Genomic DNA, 24,688 nt, shown 5'->3' on the forward strand with positions numbered 1-24,688 from the left:
TATCTATCTATCTATCTATCTATCTATCTATCTATCTATCTATCTATCTATCTATCTATCATCTATCTATCTATCTATTTATTTTGAGGCAGGGTTTCTCTGTGTATCAAGTCCTGGCCGTCCTGGGCTCTGTAGACCAGGCTGGCCTTAACCTCACAGAGATCTGTCTGCCTCTGCCTCCCCAGTGTTGAGATTAAAGGCATGCACCACCACACCTGGCTCTTTTCTTTACTTTAAAAGAACTGGTTGAAAGAGGTTAAAATGTAGCTCAGTGGTAGAAAGCTTCTCTAGAAAGTCTCCAGCACTGTAATAAACAATTAACTGATGAACATTGTATATTTTCAAAGTATATAACATTACACTTCATATATGCACGCACTGTGTAATGACTCCTACAGTCATGCTAACTAACGCATGCATGACTAGCCACATTGTTCAGTGACTCCTCCCATTGTAAATTATTTGTCTTTCCACTTGTAGTTTTCCTGCGACAACACTCTCTACTCTCTCCCTGAGTTCAACATTCTCCATTCTGCATTAAATTGAGCTCACGCCGTATGTGTTTTCCTGAGTCTCTGTTATTTGATTTGGCGCAATGTTCTTGAGGTTCATCACTGAAGCTCCAGCACACACAGAATGAAGAGAAGGCAGGTGCTCTCATCTCGCTTCCAGTCTTGAAAGACGCCCATCAGGTTTTCACCACTAAGTTTGATGCTTTCAGCACACGACTATACATACCTGTAATCCTAGTGCTCAGCAAGTTGATCAAAGAAGATGAGGAGTTTAAGGCCTGTCCGGGTCACATAACAGGAAACTGTCAAAGCAAAACAAAACAAAGCAAAAACAAACAAATAAATGAGAAAGATGGCTATTGTATGTTTCCTGGGGAAGTCTTTTTATCAGGTTTATAATGTTCTATTCCTAGTCCCTTCACCTTCAGTGCTAAAGATTGAACTTATAGATTATCCCTAATTAAATGTTTCTTTCTTTTCTGTTTTTTTTAAATATTTTAAAAAATTTATTAGTTATGCATACAGTCTTCTGCCTGCATGTGTGCCTGCATGCCAGAAGAGGGAACCAGGTCTCACTGTAGATGGTTGTGGGCCACCATGTGGTTGCTGGGAATTGAACTTAGGACCTCTGGAAGAGCAGCCAGTGCTCTTAATGGCTGAGCCATGTCTCCAGCCCCTTAAAGTTCCTTTTTTTTTTTTTTTTTCATTTTGATATTTATTATGTATACACTGTTCTGCCTGCATGCCAGAAGAGGGCACCAGATCTCATTATAGGTGGTTGTGAGCCACCATGTGATTGCCAGGAATTGAACTCAAGACCTCTGGAAGAGTAACCACTGCTCTTAACCTCTGAGCCTCATCTCCAGCCCCTCTTTGTTTTCTTTAAAAATATATTTGACTTTTAAATTTATGTTTATATTCACAGACACATGTGTGTGCATGTATTGCACTCACACACACACGTAGGTGGCCATGGAGGCCAAAAGAGTGTGTTAGATCCCCTAAAGCTACAGTTCCTGGGAGTTATAGGTCGGTGTTTGCTGCCCAGGATGGCTGTAGGGAACTGAATTCTGGTCCTCTGCAATAGCTGTATACCCTCTTTTTTTTTTTTTTTTAAACTTTTATTAGTTACACTTTATTTACTTTGTATCCCCCCATAAACCCCTCCCTCTTCCCCTCCTAATCCCACCTTCTCTCCCCCTTCTTCACGCATGCCCCTCCCCAAGTCCACTGATAGGGGAGGTCCCCCTCTCCTTCCTTCTGATCTTAGTCTATCAAATCTCATCAGGAGTGGCTGCATTGTCTTCCTCTGTGGCCTGGTAAGACTGCTCCCCCCTCAGGGGGAGGTGATCAAAGAGCAGGCCAATCAGTTTATGTCAGAGGCAGTCCCCCTTCCCATTACTATGGAACCCACTTGGACACTGAACTGACATGGGCTACATCTGTGCAGGGGTTCTAGGTTATCTCCATGCATGGTACTTGGTTGGAGTATGAGTCTCTGGAAAGACCCCTGTGTTCAAATTTTCTGGTTCTGTTGCTCTCCTTGTGGAGTTCCTGTCCTCTCCAGATCTTACTAGTTCCCTCTTCTTTCATAAGATTCCATGCACTCTGCCCAACAGTTGGCCATAAGTCTCAGCTCTGCTTTGATAGTCTGCAGGGCAGAGCCTTTCAGAGGCCCTCTGTGGCAGGTTCCTAACTTGTTTCCTGTTTTCTTCTTCTTCTGATGTCCATCCTCTTTGCTTTTTGGGATGGGGATTGAGCATTTTAGTCAGAGTCCTCCCTCTTGATCAGTTTCTTTCGATGTACAGATTTTAGTGGTTTATCCTATATTATATGTCTATATGAGTGAGTATATACCGTGTGTGTCTTTTTGTTTCTGGGACAGCTCACTTAGGACGATCCTTTCCAGTTCCCACCATTTACCGGGAAATTTCATGATTTTCTTGTTTTTCATTACTGAGTAATATTCCATTGCTGGATACCCTCTTAATTGCCGAGCCATACCTCCTCCTGAACCTCCATTTTAACCATAAATGGCTACTGGATTTTATTAAATGCTTTTTTTTGGCCTATTAAAAGAAGCATGTAGTCTTTGCCTTCATCTGTAGTGCAGAACGCTAGTTTTGATTCTTAAATAGACCAACTTTGCATTCTTGGGATCGACTCATGTGCAGTTTACCTGCTTATGTTATTTGTGGAGGGTTCTTGGTCTGCAGTTTTCATTTTTATAAAGTCTATGACTTCAGTGTCAAAGTGTCTTCTTTACTTTTCTAATGCTGTGACAGAACACCATGACCAAGGCACCTTACAAAAGAGAATGTCATATTTGGGACTTACGGTTCCAGAGACTTAGAGCACATGGCCACCATGGTGGGGAGCACAGCAGCAGGTGGGTTTAGTGCTGGGGCAGTTGCTGAGAGCCTACATTTTGATCCACAAGCATGAAGCACACACACACACACACAGAGAGAGAGAGAGAGAGAGAGAGAGAGAGAGACAGAGACAGAGAGAGAGAGACAGAGACAGACAGACACACACATATACAGAGAGAGACAGAGAGAGAGAGAGAGAGAGAGGAGAGTACACAAGGCAATCCTGGACTCACAGAGCGCTGGACCATGGCGGGACAGCATATCTTCTTCCAAGGCTGCTGCCGTCCCCATCACTCTGAGGAGGATTGTTATATTTTTTTGGTGCCGTCTATAATTGTTATACTATTTTGGTACTGTCTGTTTGAGTAGTCTCTCAATATTGTCTCTTTGCGTTTCAACAGGTTGGGGGCATACCCAAGTCAGGTGGCTTCCTTATTCTTGGGTTTTCCTGAAGCTCTGGCTATCTGCAATCACTGCCTATCCCCACCAGGGGGACATCCATTCCTGAGCCTTGACCACAGTTGCCTCTCTGAGGGTGATGTGCCCACTTATCTGGGGTTAGGTGGGAGCAGCTCAATCAAGGTGCAGCTCTTTCTTGGAGTGACAACTGCTCTTTCCTGAAGTCCCAAAAGAAGGGGGTGGGGCCAAGATCCGTTGCAGAGCCTTGTGTTTTATGGTCTTCTCTCTATCCTAGGGAATCTGATCCTGGGTCAGTTCTGGGGACACTCAGATGTGGGGGCATTGTGGCTCGCAGTCTGAGGCTCAGCCCTCTAGGGCGCTGAGGGGCAGCATTTGAAGGCACCGAGCCCAGGACCTACCTATGCAGACGTCCACTTTCATAACCACAGGGAACACAGGAGCTGGTGGTGCTGTGGTGGGAGGGCTGGTACTAAGGAGGGCGGGTCATGGTAGCACTGGCAGGTGGGAGACCAAGAGTCTCCTGGGGGTTCGGTGTGTGTTCCCTGCTCAGGTTAAATGGTGGGGCAGGGTGGCTTATGGCCCAGTGATTGCTGGCCCCTGACCTCTGATCAGACACACCCACCCAGGGGAGATAAAACCCTAAGCAGCCTGGTTTGGAGGAAGACGACCAGGCACCTGGACACTGGGATCTGCAGCTTCCCCACTCGCCTAGAGCTCCTCAGCACTGAGAGGGAACCCCAGTCATGAAGAGGTGATGCCATGGCCTCTGGGCCCTAATTTTTCTATCCAGAAAAGCTGGTAGCTGGGCGTTGATCCGGGTGGGTCTGGTTGTGTGATTAGGGTTACAGTGGACCCCAGTCTAGGAGCTCTGGCTTAGATATAGGCCTTGGTTGTTGCCCTGTCTCCACAGGAAGCCTAATTCCAGGGGATGGTCTTAGGGGAAGAGAGGAAAGACAGGAGGGAGGGAAAAAGGGTGGGAGGAAGGGAGGAGGGAGGGAGAGAGGGAGGGAGGGAAAGACCCCTTTTCTGCAGAACACTCACCCTCAGGTCTGCAGTTCAAGGTTTACTCCTAAAAGCACCCCAAATGGCCTCCAGATATATGTGAGGGTGAGTTGTCCCATGGTATCCCTGAGCTAGTGGAGCTTTAGATCCTAAATACACCCTGGGAAAAGGCAACATTCCAGTCCGTGATGGTCCTCCCAAAAGGGGTCAGTGGCAGGGGGGTGGGCAAGAAAATATGTAGAGGACTAGCAGGGTAGAGACAGTGCAGGGACCAGGGAGCCTAAGAGCTGGTCATCCAGGAGCAAGGGTTTGATTCTCAGGGATGTCTAGGGTCCCTGCAGGACTGAATCATCATGGAGGCATGGTCAGGGGGAGAGAGAGAGAGTACAAAGGCTAGGATGCTAGGATGAGGGTCTCCATGTTCATTTCTATGCCCAGTATAAGAATAGGCCTTTGTCTGGTGGTCCTGAGGTGAGGCAGGGTTATTCAACCCTACATGGCTAGATCCCCACCTGCTGTCCTTTGACCCCTATCACAAATTGTGAGTCACAGAGAGGAGAGGTTTCTTTGAGTGTACACACTCGCACACACACGCACACACATGCATGCACTCCATATACCACAAACACATGCGTACTTCTCATACACATGCACACCTCTCTACAACCACATGTTCAAAAACACCTGGAATTCCTTCTGTCTGCACGACGAGGCTGGGCCTACTGGCCACCTGAGAGCCTACTAAAAGTTACTCCCAATACCATGAGACCTGGCCTCAGGGGTACTGTGGCACGGCATTGCGATAGGGCCTCCATCCATCCTGTCAGTGTTTTCATGCATATGTGCGTGCATGCAGGCCCATATGTGTGTCCTCGTGTAGCCTGTGGAATCCTCAGCACCGACTGCCAGTGTCCTGACAGGATACTATCTGCCTAGGGCATGAGGTGTCTTGGCCACAGGTGGAGAGCTTGGCATCAAGACATGGAGCGGGAGTGTGCTGAGCACCTTGCTTGCTTATCCTGCCTGCAGGTCCTTTCCTGTGAGATCAGAGTCAAGCTCTTCCAATGGATCAGCAGGGACCTACCTTGGTCTCTCTGTCCAAGACACAGGTCCCAAGCCCCAGTAGATTTTGACTGAAGCATCAGTTGCTGAGGTGACCCCTCAACCACCTCATATTCTCTCTCCGGACCCCTAGGTTTCTCCTGGCCACCTGTCTGGTAGCTGTGCTGCTGGAGGCATGTGCAATTCCAGCACTCCAGGTATGCAGGGGCCCCTCTGCCTGGCCCCAGCCCAGGGTGCCAACCTCTGCCCCGGTTAGTAAGGCAAAGTGGAGAGGGTCCCTTTCTCCCCACCCCCGATCTGGCCAATGAGAAGGGAGGCCAGGCAGAGGCTGTGTGGAGAATGTGGTGGCAGCACTATGTGAGCAGAGGAGGGGCCTCTGGAGGAGGAGGGTCTGAGTCCTTCTGCAGTCTAGTGGGCAAACCTCCATGGCACTAAGGTTACCAGGTGAGGATTTGGGCTTCCACAACATCCAGGTGACCTGAAGGACATGGGTCTCCATCACATCCATGTTACCCTGTGGGAATGTGAGCCTCCATGACACCCAGGTGACCCTAGGAGGGAGAAACCTGGTCCTCTATGGCACCCATTTTACCAGTGAGGACATGGGTCTCCATGATACTAAGGTGATGCCAGGATGAAGGAATATGGTTCCCCATGGTGATCCATAATGGGATGACATGGGCTTCATGACACAGGTAATTACAGGTGGGGTCATGGATGTTCAAAACACCTAAGAAGACCCCGAGTAAGATGGGTCTTCTTCATGCTTACCTGGGCATACTTAGGGCATGGTCTATAGACTAGTAACTGTGGCCCTGGCTGGAAATGCGCTGAGCTTCCCCTGGGCAAAGTCCGCTCAGTCTGCACACGTGGCAGCAAAAGAGGATGACGGAGGTCCACTCTCCACAGCCACCCACAGCTTCTTGGAGCATGGCACTCGCAGCAGGGTCATCCTTTGCCTCACTTCCTCCTTAGTACTTTGTCTCATTAAGGTCTTGAGTTCAGAGCAGCCGACTATCTTCTGGGCCACTAGCCAGGATGGGGAGGGGCAAGCACACCCTTAATTGGTGCAAAAAAAAAAAAAAAAAACAACTGGGGTGCAATGAGGGTACAGAGTCCAAAGTGAGCCCCAGGGACCTGCTGAAAAGCTCTACTTTGTCCTAAGCTGGCCACCAGGTGTTCAGGAAGAAGGCTGGCCATTTGAGAATAGGCTGGTGTCCTAACTCCTCTACCTGTAATTCTGATAACCATGGTGACCCTTATCCCCTAGACTTAAATGCACGTTGAGCTGAAGTTCTGCCTATATGAGGGCCTTAAAGTGGCCTCTCCTTGGGTGTCTTCCAACCTTGGGCCATTAACTAGCAAACTCTCCCCCCGTGATTCACTTTCCTAGGTTCCTGTCAAGACCAAAGGCAAACATGTGATCCCTGAACAGGAGACAGAGAAGTAGGTGCCCCGGAAGGCAAGTGTGGGCTGGTACGCTGGAGGGATGGAGAACATGGCTGTTCAGAAGCTTCTAGGAGGAAGTGATACTCAGATCCCATGGGGATCCCTCCTTGGGAATATCCCTCCCAGGAGCAGGCACCAGGGACCCCTGGCCATCTCCCAGACTCAGTTCTGCCTGCAGCTTCAAAGGACCATGCTTTAGAACAGTATATTACTTTTCCTGCCCTTGATGACCCTGCCCAGGGAAGGCTCTGACCTTCTTAGACTCCACCCGTGCACCCAGTATTTTAGAGATGCTAGGGGCACAAAGCCATGGACTTGTCCCAGGCTTTGGAATGAGTATGGAGCAGCTTCCCAGGGCCAGCAGCTGCCTGGAGGCTGAGAATGTCTTCTACAGTGGGGCTGGTCCTGTCTAACTTTCTCTACCTGTGTGTGATCCTTACCCTACTCACACTGGCAGGGCCTGGGGTAGCAGAGCCATGGAGCCCCTGGAGAAGGACAACCAGCTGGGGGCATTGTTCCCTATACCCAAGCAGAAGCTTGCAGCTGCTGAGGAAAAGCGCCCAGGTCAGAGTGAGACCAAGCCACGTAATGGTTTCCATTTGGACAGAAGGCTAGTGGGGATGATCTTGAGAGGGAGACTGAGGCCACACCTACTTTTGCCTCTCCCCAGATGCCATGACCTGGGTGGAGACTGAAGACATTCTGAGCCGTTTTCGGAACCCTCAGGATGGTCCAGAACCGGATCTTGACCACCTGTACCACCCCAGATCTGAGGAGGCCCAGAATGAGGATGTGCCCCAGACGTGGCCCGTGCTGTATCGTCAGGTGCTCCAGGGACCAGAGGAGGACCTTGACCACCTCTCTCACTCTATGTAGGACTCTGGAGAGCCCTAACCACTCTCCCATGCCTGTCCTGAGGTCCAGGCTGTTGTGACCACTGACTCCCCAGCTAGAAAAAAATAAACACCTGCAAACTGGATCTGTAAGAGCAAGAATCATCGAACATAGCAGCTGTGTCTAGGAGGGAGAAAGATGATTGTCCTATGGTTCATCAAAAGCTTCCTATGGGGTAGAGGGTCTGGCTGACCTTCATGGATAGTTCTCCTTGGGCCTATCTCTTTACTAATGATCTGTGTGTCAGCAGTCTGTGGGAACCAGTGAGCAGCCTCACCCTCAGCCAGCCAATGAAAACTCTTCTGGAATTTCCACAGAGGAGTCTGAGAAAGGAAATGCTTGAGGAATGGGTGGGAGGTTGGGTGGGACTCAGGTTCATGAATGTGTAGGTACACGAGCACATGGCTTCACAGATGTTTGGGTGCACACATGCATAGCTAAATGTACAGAGCCAGGAGCCTCTGTGGGTATTTTCTCCTAAAGGACACAATTGGGGCTGGAGAGAGGGCTTAGAAGTTGCCGCATCATAGGAACTGTCTACTCATCTACTGGACTCACATTTGTTTGCAGCTTTGGGCCAGTACAGACAAAAGCAGCTATGAACATTCATTCACCAATAGTCTGCAGCCAAGAGCTAGAGACTCAGTCTAAGCACACAGTAAGGAAACTGTTTCTGGCTCTCTTGGGTCCTTCCTCTTGCTATTTATAAATCTTGCTATTTATCTGCCTGCACTGAGCCCCCGTTGACCTTTTACCTCCTGGGACGACTGAAGATTCAAAGCTGGGAGCAGCCAGGTTGCATCTGAGTTCCTGGGCTTAAGATAACACTGCTCATGCATAAGTAGTAGGTGCTCAACCTTCAAAACATAGGCACAGGATCCAAGACACAGCAAGGCCTCTCTGACCTTGAACCATCAAGGTCAGCACTACTCTTCCTTGCAGCTGGGCAGTCATTTCTGAGTGTCAGTGTCCTTTCATCTGAAGTGTCCAGTCCAGCTCTGTCACCTGCCCTCTGGCTTAGAGCTCAGAGATTGGCCCTAGTTAATAGTTACTATGTGCTGCAGACACTCTCACCCCACACAAGCACCCAGTGCAACCAGCTCCAGGCCCCTGCTGTGCACCCTACCCAGCACCAACTACTAGCCTAGCCCTTTGCCTAGGCCCAGGCTGGAGCCAGACTCAATCTAGCTCCCAGGTTCCTACCCAGGTCTAGCTTCTGTCCAGCTCCTGGCCCTCCCAGCCCCATGCTTCATTTTCCCATGTGGATTTTCTACCAGAGGATTCACCAAGGATGCGTAGGAGCTGCTTGTTTGGGAGCTAATGCCCTTCCTGGAAATTATCACAAGACAAGTTTATGAGTACAAAACCTTTAGATGAAAGATTGACAATGACTGTTCTTCCTCCCTCATCAATTTTACAGATCAGAAGGGGAATCTCTTTCAGGGTCAGCAGTCTCTCAAGATCTGCCATCTTCTTGAACCCAGAGCTGGTGTCCAGGTCTGGGTGCTGCCAAGAGAAGTCCTGCTGATTGGGTTCAGGCATAGCCAATTCTCAGCCTGGTGTGGTCTCTATGAGGGTCCGAGATCAAGGGTTCCCTTCTTAAGGATGATGTTTCCATAGAGTGCTGTCTCCCTGCAGGAGGATCAGGGTGCTGAGACTCCAACTTTGCCTTAAGAGGAAGCAGATCCCTTTCTGCTTCTATCCCTCCTACTCATCAATGTCCAGGGACTCGGCTACCCAAATCCCTCTTGTCCTCTTCCTGGGCAAAGCAGAGGTGGAGGCAGTTCCCAGGGACCTGGGTAAATCATCTGGATGCAGCAGAAACTCACCCAGTTGCAACAACAGCAAATGCCTTTTTTGCACGTTCATAGAATTCAAATCTCTCTATTTTCATCAGGGCTGTCTAGAAGACAAAATCGCATGGTTGGAGGGACCTTGCCTAAAAATCCTCTTGGTAGACTCCTACCTCCTGGTGTCCCTACCAGGAGATAGCCAGGAGGCACCAGCAATGAAACCCTAGTCTTCTAGGCTCCATTCCTCTAGTTCCCCTAATGCTGGGGTCTCAGGGAACTGGAGACAAGGGGCATCTTTCATATCTCTGTTTGAGCTTGTGATGGACAAGGTGCCTGCTGGGCACGGACTCAGCTCAGCAAGCCTCTAGACCAGTGATTCCCAACCTAAGGCTGTGATACTTTAATACAGTTCCTCATGTTGAGGTGACCTCCAACCACAATATTATTTCCATTACTATTTCATAACTGTAATTTTGCTATTGCTATGAATTGTAAATATATGTATTTTTGGGTGGGGTTTTAGGGGTCACGACCCACAGGTTGAGAACCACTGTTCTAGACCCTCTAAACTGCCCTGAAAGTCTCTTGCCCAGACAAGAGTCCTCAAGTAGGTCTTTTTCAGGCCTAATGGCTGGAGAATGAGTGTGTCCTCTGCCAGGCGGGGATGTGGGCTTTGTGACATGCAAACCTTAGCAAGAACAAAGTGGCAAAGAGCAAGACCTGAGGTGAAGGTGCACATTCACAGAAGGTCAGAAGGGACCCCATCATGAAGCCCACAATCCTCTGGCCCACATGGGACCAACTCCCAAGATCAGAATATAGGAGGTGGACGAGGAGGAGGAGGCTTGGGCAGAGGGGGAGGTGGCCACAGAGCTCAGATACACCCTTTCCCTCTCCACTCCCGTGATTCACTCTTCCAGAGCCACCAGAAGACAGAGGGCTACACTCACCTTGCAGCCAGCATTGAGCAGAAGGGATTCATAATGGTTCCATACTGGGGTCCGCAAGCCCCTCTCCTTGTCACTGGGCACCAGGTCCATGACAGCAGCCTGAAAAGACAGGGGTCAGCTCTGTGGCCTTAGGTACCTCCAGGGCTCCTCTGAGGAAGGGGACCCTTTGGGGACATCTGGCCATATGAAGTCTAGCCAGCGGAGACGGAGACCCAGATCAGCAGCACAGCCTTCGGTGCTCACCGGGCTTTCCACATAGGTGTCCAGGGGCAGCAGCTTCAGCACAGCCTCCAGGAGCACTGGAATGTCCAGGCCTAGAAGGACAGAGTCAGGCTCAGGCTTCTGCATCTGTCTCCAACTTTCATTTTGGGACCAGAGCCAACAGGAATAGGGGGCCAGGACAGAGAGGTCACAGAACCAGGACCGTTACCGCCCCAGCCATACGGAGCTCACCATCTGCTCTGATCTCTACAGGACCGCACTGGCAGATGGAGGAGGTAGGGAAGTTTGCATCTGCAAGAACTGAAAGGAGACAAGGGGGAAGGCTGGCTCTAATCAGCTCAGTTCTACCTCCTGTCACTCATATAGTCCCACATATTCCAAAGCCACGCATCCCTGTGGTCAGCACAGCCCACCCTCGGGATGTCCACCTGCCAGGCCAGTATGTCCCTCCCATTCCAATTAGTGGGGACAGATCGTGGGTTACCCCAGTATCCCCTATAGAGGAGAAGGAAAAAAGAAACTATGAATGAGGCCACGAAACCAGTGTCTGGGAAGAGGAAGCAATAGTTTCACCTCAGCCTCTGGCTGTTCCAGCTTGCCCTAGGGCACCAGGCCAGGGATCTAGAAATCAGCAGACCTCGGAGCAGCCTGGGAGGCCATGTGGGAGGTCAGGGAATTATCCTGCTGCTGAACTTGGCACCTGGTTTGCCCTTCTCAGAGTTCTGTGGCCTGGGCCAATCTCAGGCCTCAGCTCAGCTCTTTCCTGAAGCAGCTGGATGGCTTCCTGCTCCGAAGGGCAAGATGTCTGCGGCAGTGTCCCCAACCTTTCCTGAACCCTGTCGGTCAAGGGCTCCATCGTGGATTGCACCCCTGCCAGCGGTCCGCGCTGCTGCCTCTGCACATGCTCACCAATCTCATCTCCGTGCCCCATCCGCGCAAGCGCGAACAGCAGCTCAGGCGACAGCACTGTCGGGATGCCCTTGAGCGCAACCATGGCCGCAGAACTGGTGGAGGGCCGGAGTTGTCAGCAGGGCGGTGCCACATGGGTTGGGGCGGAGCCAGAGGAGAGGCGTGTCCAATAGACGTAGCTAGCTGTGTTAGGCTCTTGGCTCTGGGGTAACACACAGACTCTGAGGCAAGGCAGATTGTGGGAAAGTTCAGAAGGTTAAGTCCCAGTGGGAAGGACAAAAACGCCAGAGAAGCACCTGCTAAAACAGCTCAGGCACGGTCTTGATCCTAGGAACTCTGGTGTCCCAGTCCAGATGTCCCTGGTGTGGCCACTCCTGCCCAACTTGGTGGCAGTAATGGGTGAAGGGTGAGAGGTAAAGAGAGCGCTTTCTGTTTCAGTTTGTGACTGGCTTCACGGGATTAGGGCCAGTCCAGGAGGCAAGCCAGTACAGAATAAAAAACAAATCAAAAACCCCAAATTGTATTGGAGCCAGAGATCAAACAGTTGAGAACTTTGTTGGGGCTTAGGGGAGTCCTTCTTGGGGGCATTCTGCATACATCCCATTGACTTGAACTCTCTGAAGCCAGGGTCCAGTTAGAAGCTGGTAGCTATGGTTCCTCTCTTACAGTAGACCTAGCCCTCACAGTTCTGGGTGTGCTATGCTAGGTCCGGGGTTGAACCAGAATCTCCCACAGGATATCTTAAACACTGTTCCACTTTTCAGAACCAGATGAGTGAGCTATAATAAGCTCAGTGAACACAGAAAAATTAAACCAATGAGGGGCTGGAGAGATGGCTCAGCGGACAAGAGCACTGGCTGCTCTTCCACAGGACTCGGGGTTGGTGGCTCACAACCATCTGTAACTCTAGTTCCAAAAGATCCACAGCCCTTCTCTAGTCTCCAAGGTACCAGGCACACATGTGGTGCACAGACATAAAGGCAGGGACAAACAATATACTGTTTGAGTTAGCTTGGGGGCAGGTAACCCAAGAAGATTCCTGGAGTAATGGCGATGTGCTTATCTGTGCTTAATGATCTCCAGGCATGAAGACTTGCCAATAGTGGCCAGATGAAGTTAATTTTAGGATTTTCCTAAAAAGACTCAGACATAATTCTTCAGGAAAAGACATAAATGGAATCATAATGTAGGAAGTTCCCCAAGAATGCAACATAGAGAGACTAAAACCCAAAAGTTACAGATAGAAGGACAAGGATTGTATCAATCTGATCAGCTTTGCTGGAACTGTGTCAAGCATCTGTGCTGGCTTCATGACTCTCACCACTTCCAGGGAATATGGCTGTGTCACTCACCCCTCACTGCTCCAACCCCCCAACCCCCTGTTGCTGTTTATTTGAGACAGGGTCTCACTATGTTGTAGAGGTACTTGAATTCGGAACATGGCTGCTCTGAGTGATGTGGCTGGAATGCAGATATGCTGGGTGGTGGGGGCCCACGCCTTTAATCCCAGATCTCTGAGTTTGAGGCCAGAGCAACTGGTATAGAACAAGTTTCAGCTAAAGAAAAGCTTAGAGGGCTGGAGAGATGGCTCAGAGGTTAAGAGCACTGGCTGTTCTTCCAAAAGTCCAGAGTTCAACTCCCTGCAACCACATGGTGGTTTGTAACCATCTATAATGAGGTCTGGTGCCCTCTTCTGGCCTGTAAGCACTCGTGCTGGCAGACTATAAATATAAGTAAGTATAAATAATAAATAAATCTTGAAAGAAAGAAAGAAAGGAAGGAAGGAAGAAAGCAAGCTTAGATCCAGGCATGGTATTACACACTTTTAATCCCAAATAATGAAGGTTAGGGGTTTTTTGTAGAAGGAAGCACCATGTTTGAAAGTAATGTCTAATTGAGTGGCAGAAAAAGTAATGAGCCAGAGAAAGATTTGACAGATTAGGATATGCCCAACTCTCTTGACAGCAGAGAGGAAAAGGAAGCTACTTAAGGGAGCAGCACAGAAAATGAGAGAGGAGGCAGCCTTATCAGGAGAGTTTTACAGAGCCAGAGAATGAGAGGGAGCCAGAAGATTAGAGCTAGAAAGGGTGAGCTTATTAAGCAGTAAAGTCTCAACAGCTGAAAACATTCTAGGCCTAGATTAGGTTGTATGGAGGCTAGAAGCTTCCAGGACTACGCCTAGGTTAATCAGGCAAATAAGTTACTTTTACAGTACATGGTTAAGATGGTCAAACACAAACAGACCCACATATGGTAGCATATACCATTAATTTGAACACTTGGGAGGCAGAAGTAGGCTGATCTCTGTGAGTTCAAGGTCAGCGTGCTTTGTAGAGTAAGTTTCAGGCAGCCTATCCGTAAGATGGGCTATCCATAAGAAAATAATAGCAATGGTAAAATTAAAAAAACACACTCATTGTCCAGAGACAACTATAGGTGAGTCGAAACTAAACTGAAGTAGTCACTTTTATTGAATTATGGTGCTTAGAATCAGCAGATAGGGCCGTCTCCCTCTCAGAGCCACATCCTGAGCGGTGTGCACTATAGACTGAGCAAAGGGGAGGGGCTGGCCCAAGTGTGCGCCTGCCCTTAAAGTAAAGTAAAAAAAAAAAAATCAAGACACCTTGAAAGCTTCCCAGATTTCTGATTCAGACTGTGAAAGATTGACTCCAACAACTGGTGAAGGTTGAAGGCCACACCTGAGTACCTGAGCCGCGGCTGCAGCCCTGAAACCCTTGGTAGGAACTGTGCCCTACACTACTCCCCTTTTGGACGATTTATTTGCCTCTCAATTGACAGGCTGAGTTTTCCTCTCCAGGGCGGCACAAGGCCTAGCTGCCAGCCTCAGTGGTCTTTGAAGTTGGCCTTCCTTTTCTCCACAAATGCAGCCATGCCTTCTTTCCGGTCACCCTGGAAGGAAGAGGAAGAGAGGTGAGGTTTGCATCTTCCTGTTAAGCACCTCAGCAGACTGCCTGAACCTCTAAGGTGCCCCTGCGTCCTCCTCCTTGCCTCCTCTCCCAGCTCACTGACGGGACATGATTCTGCAGTGAGCCCACCTGCGGCCCACGAAAGATGGGATTCCCCACAAATGGTGCTAAGCTTGGGAATAGGGGATTGTACACCACCCAGGAGCCATGACATGAGCACCAGTAAACCCCTGCTCACAGCCCCTGCAGAGCTGGCAGGGTCAGAGTTGGGAATCTGTCACAGAGCTGTGTGGCAGCAAGGGAACTCTGCTTTACACATGCCCCTTTCTTAGCCAGTGGACACCCTACGTGCAAAAACTTCGCTTCTTCCTCCGGGGTCCAAACCATTTAAAAAATGTGTATTTTTTTATTTTTAAGTGTTTGCGTATGGTGCGTAGGTGTGTGTGAGTGTGTTTATACGGAAGTGTGTGTGCATGTGCATATGTGTGTGTGCGCGTGCGCAGAAAAGTGCAACTGCAGCACAGAGAGCGGAAGTGTGATACGGTTCAGGAGCTGGAGTTGCAGGTGATTGTGAGCCATCTGATGTGGGCGCTGGGGCCTGAACTTGGGAATAGTAGATGCTGAGGCTTCTCCCCGGCTCCTTACGTATTTCTTTATAAAGCACTTAGCACTGGGCCAGGGGTGCAATGACTAATACGTCTAACGATCAGAAGATTCTTTAAGACACCTAGACATGATAAAAGGGGAACTGTAGCCAGCACGTTGGCATAGTCCTTTAATCTCAGCATTCGGGAGGCTGAGACTGGCAGATCTCTGTAAGTTCCAGGACAGCCTAGTCTATATAGTGAGTTCCAGGCCAGCCAGGGCTACATAATGAGACCTTGTATCAGATGGACAAACAAACAAATAAAGTAAAAATTTAAAATTAGGTGGTGGTTGGAGATGGCTCAGCAGTTAAAAACACTTGCTATTCTTGAATAGGATCTGGGTTTGGTTTCTGACACCTAAATGGTGGCTTACAACAGTCTCTAACTTCAGTTCCAAGGTATCCAGTGCCCTTTTCCCATCTCTGCATGCATCAGACAGATATTTACATACATACAGGAAAAACAGTTATGCATACAGGATAAACAATATTTAGAGATGGTTTCTCTGTGTTGCACAAGCTGATCTCAAACTCCTGAGCTCAAGTCATTCTCCTTGGACCCAGGCTCCTAAATCCTGGGATGACTGTGCCTAGCTACAAATTCCACTTTAAATATAGGAGCTGCTGCTTAGTGGTGTAATTCATAGGGCCTTTTTGAAGGAAGAAATTCCCATGAGCTTCTGCAGGGGAAACAGACTTGAATCCTAAGCAGAATACTTCGTACTCACAGTGGCAAAGGTAGAATAGAAGAGCTTCTTCTCCAGCTTATTTCCTTCTGTTAAGGTCATTTCAAAGGCTGCAAAAGAGACCCTGGGGTTACAAACTGAAGTGCCCATGCTGAGGTAGCCATGTGAGCAAACTGCTCTCCTAGGCTTCCCAAACACCTTGGGGGTGGGGGGTGGGTGTCCAGGGCTGTCAGCAGGAAAAACTGAACAAAGCACAAAGAGCAGAATCTGTCCAACTGTGAGAACCGGAGGTGGCTGGTAAAACCGGACACGGAAACACAGCAAACAATGAAAAGTAGAAGAGACCAGCTATGCATCCAGGAACACACCTGCTTGGGTCTTCTTTTCCAGTGGGGAACATTGCCTAATAGAGCACTGCTGTGGAGATCCGAGCTGCGACTACGCCTGCTGCTGTGACCTTGCCAGAACCCTGTGTGCTCCGAACTTAGATGGCTCTTCAAACGTCAACATATCTGATCATGGCCAGCAGCAAACCCGGAAGGGCTGGTGTCTCCTCTGGAGGGGGCAACGACTTTTCTGGGTCACACCTTTTGCCCCCAAGCTGACTCTACATGGGACACTGAGCAGAAACGCAGTGCCATTCCAAACACTGACATAAACTATTGTTACATTAAGACTCTGTTCCTGGGATCAGACAGATGATTCAGTGGTTAAGAGCACCTGTGCTCTTGCAGAGAACTTGGGTTTCTGTCCCAGGATCCACAGGGATCCTGGGGATACTCACAACTGTCAGTATCTCCAGTTCCAAAGGGTCCAACGTTCTCCACTGCACCATGCACACGTGTGATGTACGCAGACGCGTAGGCACACAAACACTTACACACATAAAAATAAAAAATTTAAAACAACCACGAAGTCTCCATTCAGGTCTCAGCACCCACTTAACCAGCTAGGTTTCCCACAAATCCTTGCAACTTCAGTTCTGAGAGGTCCGATGGCCCCTGCTGGTCTCTACACATGCCCACATACCTACACACATGCATAGAAATCTACAGACGTGGTGATAAATAATTATATAAATATATTACAAAAAGAAAGACTCCAAGCTGGATGTGGCGAGACATACTATCCTAGCAACTGAGGCAGGTGGACCCAGAGTTTGAGGGCAGCTTCAGTTACAGAGTGAGACCTCATATCAAAATCCAAAAAACAGGGTCGGCCAGATGGCTCAGTGCATAAAGGCCCATGTCGCCCAGCCTAACAACAGCCAGAATTCAAGCTCTGGAGCCCATATGGTGAAGGAGACAACCGTCTCCTCAAATTATTCTCTGAGTTCCATGTGCACCATGGGATACTCCCTTAATAAATTAAAATGTGAAATAAAGAAATGAGTACATTAAAGAGAAAAAGAAAAGGCTGAGGCAGCTCTGAGGAAGGCAAGTCAGACCAGCTTGTTAAGCTGAGAGACCTGACGAAGATGCTTCCTATGAGCAATGCTACTGCAGCCTCTGCTACAGCCCATTTGCATAACCGAAGCACGGGCTGAAGAGGGAACCATTCAGCCTCGGTCCCCAGAGACAGCTTTCCGACAGACCACTGACTTCAGGGGCTGTGGCTCCATTCTTGGTCTTCCCTCTGTGCCTGACACTGCATTGGGGCCTGGTATAAAGAGATACTCAGAATATCTTATCAGACCTTTGTGTTGACCCAAACCTGGAACACTATGGCAAACTGCAATCCTGAGAACTTCCCCATTACCCCATCCCATTGCCTCTTCCCAGCGGATACCTACCTGCATTCACAGATTCTTTCGCCATGGCTACTATAATTTTGGAATTGCTGGCAATTTTTTCTGCACACTGGATGGCCTCTTCAACCAATGTTTCAACGGGAAAAATCTTGCTTACGAGACCTAAAATATAAAAAGTATGAATAGCATGCAGAAACAGCATTGTCTACTTCCTCTGACACCCAGTGACACAGAGAGGGGTCCTAAGCAAGGGATGTCTGTCCCTAGCACTGGATGACTCTGTGCTTTCCACTGCCAGGTGTCGCTGAACTCTCAAGTTGCACAGGTCATGCTGTCTACAGGATCAAATGGAGCCAAAGAGCCGAGGAGCCGAGGACTATGGTCTCTGCCAAGGGCAGGGAAAGGGCTGGCCTTTAGGGGCCTTCAAAGGGCAGCGGGAAGAGATGCTGTTATTATTTCTAACCTGAACAGATGTAGCCACTCTCTTGCGCATAAACCTATTTCAAGATATATAATCCAAAGATAGAAACTTGGGGTCCCAATGCCGGTTACCTACAAGGAGATTCGATGTAGCCTGAGTTTCCCCCAGCTCACACATCAGATAACCTACCTGCTTGCTTGGCATCCTGGGCTGAAATGCGGTCACCAGTGAGAACCATCTCCATTGCTAGTGACTTGCCGACTGCACGAGTGAGTCTCTGAGTGCCCCCTGCACCTGTAGGGAGAGATTTGTGGTCTCAGCTGGCCCTTTGGGAGGTGACACTGAGAAGAAACCCAGGGCTGGGATACAGCTCAGGGCCTGAAGAAGCCTGTGGCCCTTCCTCTTAGAGTGTTCGCCTCCTCCTGCCAGGTCTAACATATGGCCCCAGGAAGGCACTGGTATTGCTTTCTCAGCACCTCTGGGCTTTTCCAGGCAGTGAGGAGTGAGAATTCCATAGTCTGTTGTGCTGAACTTAAGGAGGCCAGCTGAGCTGCTACGCCAGTGGCATAGGAGTGGACAGAGCCAGACTCACATGGCACAGAGTTGTTGGTGCAAACCCAAGGGCACTCATCTTTCTCCCAAGCTTCTGCTGTACAAAGCTCTTAAAGGTGTATGGATCATGAGCAGGAAAGAACCACTGTGGCTAAAGGCCAGTGTCAACTCTGTGTGATATTGCTGGATTTAGGATCTGTACATTCTTAAGAGCTGGCCATGGCCTGAGGCTCCCAGACTGTGCTGAGCTTCATCACTTTGTCTTTCGGGTACGGGCTGGCAGAGAGAAAGCTGAACAGACAAGGGTGGCCCATCTGGGGCCAGTGGTTGGATGCAAGCCCTGGGGCTTGTCTTGTTACAGCTTACACATTCTCACCTGGGATGGTCCCTATGAGGATCTCTGGCTGTCCAAATTGGGCTTTCTCGCCGGCATAGATGATATCACACATCATGGCAAGTTCACAACCCCCACCAAGCTGGAAAAAAAAATGTTCATAAGCAGGTAGATTTTATCAGAGGAGCCCAGGAAGAAAACCACTCTATTTGCTTAGAGAACTTTTCCAAAACCATGAAACTGAGTCAGATAACAGCAAATGTTAACCTAGCAGAACAAAACTAGATTTAAATGCTAGGATAAATATAAGGGTAGTGTTGCTTATCAAGGATTTGTAGACTTTTACGGAAAGGGCCAGGAGGTAGATATTTCTGACTTTGTGGTGAATAACTCAGCCTGGCATAGTAGCTCAAAATCAGCCACAGAGGATAAGGGCAAGAATTCCTGTGGCTGGCCACGCCTCCTTGGGAAGGATTTTATTAAATAATCAGTATATGTAATAATCACATTTCTCAATAGCCTAGTGAAGCAGGAACGTTAGCAGGCACGCAGACAGTGTACTCATAGCCTTCATACATGTAACATAGCCAGTGTAGAAATTAAACAGAAACAGAAAAGCTCTTTAATGCATCTGGGAACTAGCTAATGAGCCTCCATCAAAAAAACTACCAAAAGCCACAATCAGCCTTTTATTTTATATTTTATCTTAAGATTTATTATTATTTATATAGTAATGTACCTGCATTTATGCCTACATGCCAGAAGACGGGACCAATTCTCATTATAGATGGTTATGAGCCACCATGATATCACTGGGAATTGAACTCAGAACCTTTGGCAGAACAGTCAGTGCTCTTAACCTCTAAGACATCTCTCCAGCCCACCGTCAGCCTCTTATTTTTTATTTACTTCTTTTTTTTTTTTATTTACTTATTTATTTGGTTTTTTGAGACAGGATTTCTCTGCGTAGCCTTGGCTGTCCTAAACTCGTTTTTGTAGACCACGCTGGCCTCGAACTCACAGGGATCTGGGATTACCGGCATGTGCTACCAAGCCCAACTCCACCATCAGCCTTTTAAAGACACAGATCTTTGCTATATTTTATTTGCACAAACACGGTTCCCTCCACTCGCACAGGAGACCTCTTGGGCTGACGCTTACAGCATAGCCATTGACAGCTGCGATAACCGGCTTCTTGATCCGGGTGATGTGGTCCCAATGGCTCAGGAACTTGGCAGAGTAACAGTCCTGGAATGTCTGGTTCTGCATTTCCTTGATGTCAGCTCCAGCTAGAGGTAGAAGTGAGGTTTCAATTACCAGACATCAGAGAACTTCTCAGTCCTGTATCCTTGCACCCGGGGCCTGGGAGCATTTCCTACAACAGTGAAAACAGCTGATACAAGGACCAACAACTCTCCAAGCTGTCTGTTATAAGAAGGTAATGTTGGGGCCTGTGGCTGGCAAGGATGACGAATACAGTCCGAGGAGGACGGGTTTATGCCAGTTATTTCACCTGACCCGGAAGGAACTGAGCATATCTGAACGTTCAACACACACCCTGCTCTTCCACACAACTTACCTTACATGTTAGTGTATCCTAAACCAGCCATCCCACCTCAGAGAAAATGGTTCATTTTGCTGCTTCCCACAGGCCATAGCATCCATCCCCCTGCCATCTACTACCATGGCCAAACAGCACACCTGCGAATGCCTTCTCTCCACCAGTGAGCACAATGGCCCCCACAGCAGGATCTTCCTCAAAGGTCTCCAGGGCTTGGTTGAGTTCCTCGATCAGGCCATTGCAAAGTGCATTGAGGGCTTTGGGGCGGTTCAGCTGGATCAGCCCCACATTGCTATTCTTCCCTTTCTTTTCTGTGATGATGTACTGAAAGTTGGCACCTAGGTCAATAGGACAAAAGGGGATTGTCATCATAGAGATAGTAAAGGCTCTGTGGTGCTAATTTTGGTTATCAACTTGATCACATCTGGAATCAACTAAAACCCAAGCAGCTGGCCTCACCTGTGGAGGATTTTCTTAAATGGATCTTTTGAGGTACAATGACCCAATCCTAAGTCTGGGCCACACCTTCTGGTGGCAGCCCACTTAAAAGAAGGAAGAAAGGAGGAAAGCCTTTTGCTTTCTGCCTTCTTGCCCTCACTCTGGATGGCAAGTTTCTCTCTCTCTCTCTCTCTCTCTCTCTCTCTCTCTCTCTCTCTTCAAGATAGGGTTTCTCTGGCTGTCCTGGATCTCACTCTGTAGACCAGGCTGGCCGCAGACTCAGTGATCTGCCTGCCTCTGCCTCCAGAGTGCTGGGATCAAAGGTGTGCATCACCCCCTCCTGGCATCTAATCTAGCCTTGAGACACTCCTTTGGTTTTGAACCTATTTCTTTGGGATTCCAATACACACTGAAACACTCAGCTCTCTAGCAATTCTCTCAGCTCCAAAACCGGATTGGGACTGCTGAGACACCCAGTCTCTTGGACTGAACGCCTGAGTTCTTGCCCTTTATACCAGGAGACATCCACTGTTGCACTGCTCAGACCACAGCCTGTGAGCTACTCTAATACCCCTATTTAATATAATACACATATATATGCATACTATATATTAACAAATACAACATATATTCATTCTATCAGTTCTGTACAGAAACAGGTAGAGCCAGGGAACTCTGTACCATTCTTACTGCTTCAGCCTGCAGCTCTGTCTATGATCTACCCAGGCACGGTACCCAGGCATGGTCTTTAATCTTAGCACTCAGGAGTGGGATGCAGCTGTATCTTTGTGAGTTCCAGGCTAGCCTGGTGTAGTTACAGGCCGGGCAGAGCTACATAGTAAGGTACCGTCTCAACAAACAAACAAAAACAACAAAAGAGAAAAGTCTAGCACAGGACACGGTCATCCTCCTCCCAGATGGCAACACTTTCCAGACCATGACACCAGGTGAGAGCAGGACAGACCCCAGGCCCTGCTGGAGCAGTAAGCCTGGTGGGACAGAGGCAGATGTAAACCCTCTGTAAAGTTTGTTCTGGGTGACCTGAAAGTGAGGGTCTGTGTTCTGCTCCTTAGCACAGTGCTTAGCTTGTGGACTGGGGGTGACTAACTTAAGTGTGAGGTGCACTACTAAACAGTAGGATACCTGTCATTCAGGGGAGCCAGGACATGACAGCCAATCCAGGTCTGGATTCAGGAGGAGCCCTAACCTTAGAGCATGGTCATGAATTCCTTGTAACAATGGAGCACTAGCTGGCTGCAAGGGAGTCCAGCCAAGGAGGGAAAAGGGAATGACTATTCAGCTGGCTAGGGAGCAAAGTGGGTGTGTCATTATGGGCTGCGCTGATTGGACAAGTTGAAGGACAGGCTCAGAAGAGGCAGTGAAGATAGGAGAGACTGGTCAGGAGGCCCTGTTCACAAACCTTTCCCAATCAACACTCAGGCTGTCTTGCTTGGCCTACCTTCACATTCTCTTAAAGCTACCTAACCACACACGGGGTTTCACAACCAAAGTGCACGTTAGCCAAAGGTCCCGGCACTTATCAAAAGTTCTAGAGCTGAGAAGCTGCCATTACACCCAGGGCCCTCCCATCAGACAGGGTTTCTAGGTGCTAGGATATGTCTGGGCTTGTAAGGTGAGATAAGGTCAGATTGGGGGCGGGTGTAAGGAATTGGGTAGGGGTCAGGCCAGCGGTGGACGCGCGGGAGGGGGTCCGAAGGAGGAACACGGTGGGAGGAACTTTAAGCTAGGGTCAGTGGTCACTTGAAGGGAATCTGGGTTTAGGTGTGGGGATGAGTACTCGAATCCAGGGTCCATGTACTTCTGAGCCAAGCATTGGGAGTGCAAGCTTGTGGAAGTGGGGGTCAGATAAATGATCTGGAGTTAGGACAGAAAGTCCAGGATCACGTGAGAGTGCCTGCAGACCGGGGTTTAAGGACCAGCTGGAGGTTGTGAGTCCACCCAGCGCGGGAGGATGGATCCTGCTGGTGTTCGCACTCACCCGAGGCGAAGCGCCGGAATTCTGGGCAGCGGACGGAAGACAACAGCGAGCTGCAGGCTCGGGGAACCAGTGCACGCAGAGCCGCCATGGCGAAGACGACTTGCTCCGCCCACAGAATCGCCCCTCCTGCAGAATCGCTCCGCCCCAGATCCCAGGCTAGACGCACGCGGAAGCAAGAGGGACGGTCTAGTGACCTGGGCGGGGTAATGCAGTGGGCGGGGTGGTGCAGGATGGCGAAAAGGGTCGGAGGTGCTCGGCTGTAGTACTTTGAGTAAACTGCTAAACACACCACGTTGGTGGTTTGCCCTTGGCAGGTGCCCAATGCCTGAACCAGGCTGGGAGATGCAGCTCTGCCTTTTGCCCGGTGCTGGCCGTGTGCGGTTGGTCTTGACCACTGGAAAGTGCGATTGCAGCTATAGCCTTCCAGGGTAAAACAGTGAAGTGCCAGGCAGTTTTGTGCCAGAGTCTTACTGCAAAGCTCTGGCTGGCCTGGAACTCTCCATGAGGGCCAGGCTGTCTCCTGGTCTCACAGAGATCGGCTGCCTCTGCCTTCCAAGTGCTGGGATTAAAGGTATGAGCCACCATACCCTGCTTGAGAGGCATTCCTTACCTGGCAACTGACTAGCTTCATAACACCAGGTTAGGGATAGCTGTGTTTTTACAAGATGAGAAGATTCGCATACATTTAAAAGAAAGCTGATGTTCATGCAAATTATCTTGAATTATAACTTTAATATGTCAAGCAAATATTATAAGACCTTTATCTGTATTCTTGCCCTGGTCCTGCAAAAGCTAGGACAGAGATAAAGAATAGAAGCTACATACAAAAGCAAAACTGATAATTTAGAAAAGAATTTAAAGGGCTGGAGAGATGGCTCAGCAGTTAAGATCGCTGTCTGCTTTTCCAGAAGTCCTGAGTTCAATTCCCAGCAAAAACATGATGTCTCACAATAATGGGATTTGATGCTCTCTTCTGTCAGGCAGGCATCATACAAATAGAGTGTTCATGTGTATAAATAATGAATCTTAAAAAAGAAAACAATTTAAACTAGAATTGAGCAGTCAACTAACTTTATTTCAAAACTAAGGTAGAATATAAACACAAAGAGATCATCAACAAACATTTGCTGAGAGTCTCTGTATGAGCATAGGCTAAGCTACCATGACAGTAGTTCCAAAATGAAATATCTTAAACACAGTTTATCTAGCACCCAGGGCTGGTGTTGAGATTAGGTGGCTACTGTTCTCTGAGGTTAGGGCAAAGGAAGAAACAACTACAGAGTGAGAATATTATATTTGTCAGGGTTTTCTAGAGGAATAGGATGGAAAGAATGAATATGTATATATAAATACGTGTGTGCATATATACATAAGTATTATGTATATATGTACACACATACACACATGTGATTAGAGTGGCATACAGGCTGTGGTCCAGTTAGTCCAATAGTGGCTGTCTCTTGATGGAAATAGTTGTTCAGTCCACCAGGCTGGAAGGCTGAGCTGGTCTTCAACATAGTTGGAATCCAGAAGAAATAGGCTCTAATGAGGGAAACATCAGAAGCAGGATATACAAACTGGCCAGTGAGAGTGCGGGTGAGCAGGAAAAAAGCAAATGCTTCTTTCTTCTTTTCTTCTATATCCCTTATACAGGGTGCATGAGAGGCTCAGATTTAGGGTGGTCTTCCTACCTCAAATGATTCAATCAAGAAAAATCCCTCATAGATGTGCCCTGTTGTTAAAAGAAGAAGAAGAAGAAGAAGAAGAAGAAGAAGAAGAAGAAGAAGAA

The 24,688-nt window shown here is 48.7% G+C and overlaps 3 protein-coding genes across 4 annotated transcripts; 1 reads left to right on the forward strand and 2 right to left on the reverse strand.

Moving 5' to 3' along the window:
* The first annotated feature begins 3,942 nt into the window (after nucleotides 1-3,942).
* On the forward strand, nucleotides 3,943-7,796 carry Prap1 (proline rich acidic protein 1). Its single transcript, XM_055608917.1, has 5 exons — nucleotides 3,943-4,055; nucleotides 5,502-5,565; nucleotides 6,762-6,814; nucleotides 7,275-7,381; nucleotides 7,488-7,796. The coding sequence occupies exons 1-5, from the start codon at nucleotides 4,048-4,050 to the stop codon at nucleotides 7,691-7,693; spliced, it is 438 nt and encodes a 145-aa protein (XP_055464892.1). The 5' UTR covers nucleotides 3,943-4,047; the 3' UTR covers nucleotides 7,694-7,796.
* Nucleotides 7,797-9,062: 1,266 nt separating this feature from the next.
* On the reverse strand, nucleotides 9,063-11,925 carry Fuom (fucose mutarotase). Of its 2 annotated transcripts, XM_055608915.1 has the most exons (6): nucleotides 11,586-11,909; nucleotides 10,908-10,976; nucleotides 10,698-10,768; nucleotides 10,455-10,553; nucleotides 9,541-9,614; nucleotides 9,063-9,343 (listed from the first exon to the last, which is right to left on the reverse strand). In XM_055608915.1, exons 1-6 carry the CDS (start codon nucleotides 11,668-11,670, stop codon nucleotides 9,280-9,282), a joined length of 462 nt encoding a protein of 153 aa, XP_055464890.1. In that variant the 5' UTR covers nucleotides 11,671-11,909; the 3' UTR covers nucleotides 9,063-9,279. The 2 variants fall into 2 exon arrangements, with proteins under 2 accessions (XP_055464890.1, XP_055464891.1); XM_055608916.1 differs by lacking the exon at nucleotides 10,908-10,976 and having other exon boundaries at nucleotides 11,586-11,925.
* Nucleotides 11,926-14,033: 2,108 nt separating this feature from the next.
* Echs1 (enoyl-CoA hydratase, short chain 1) lies at nucleotides 14,034-23,023 on the reverse strand. Its single transcript, XM_055608940.1, has 8 exons — nucleotides 22,900-23,023; nucleotides 20,603-20,800; nucleotides 20,063-20,190; nucleotides 18,944-19,043; nucleotides 18,205-18,309; nucleotides 17,637-17,756; nucleotides 15,887-15,954; nucleotides 14,034-14,495 (listed from the first exon to the last, which is right to left on the reverse strand). The coding sequence occupies exons 1-8, from the start codon at nucleotides 22,985-22,987 to the stop codon at nucleotides 14,430-14,432; spliced, it is 873 nt and encodes a 290-aa protein (XP_055464915.1). The 5' UTR covers nucleotides 22,988-23,023; the 3' UTR covers nucleotides 14,034-14,429.
* Between the last annotated feature and the right edge of the window lie 1,665 nt (nucleotides 23,024-24,688).

Source organism: Psammomys obesus, unplaced genomic scaffold (genome assembly GCF_907164565.1).
Source record: "Psammomys obesus unplaced genomic scaffold, mPsaObe1.curated_primary_1811, whole genome shotgun sequence".
In the NCBI taxonomy this organism is placed as follows: Eukaryota; Metazoa; Chordata; class Mammalia; order Rodentia; family Muridae; genus Psammomys; species Psammomys obesus.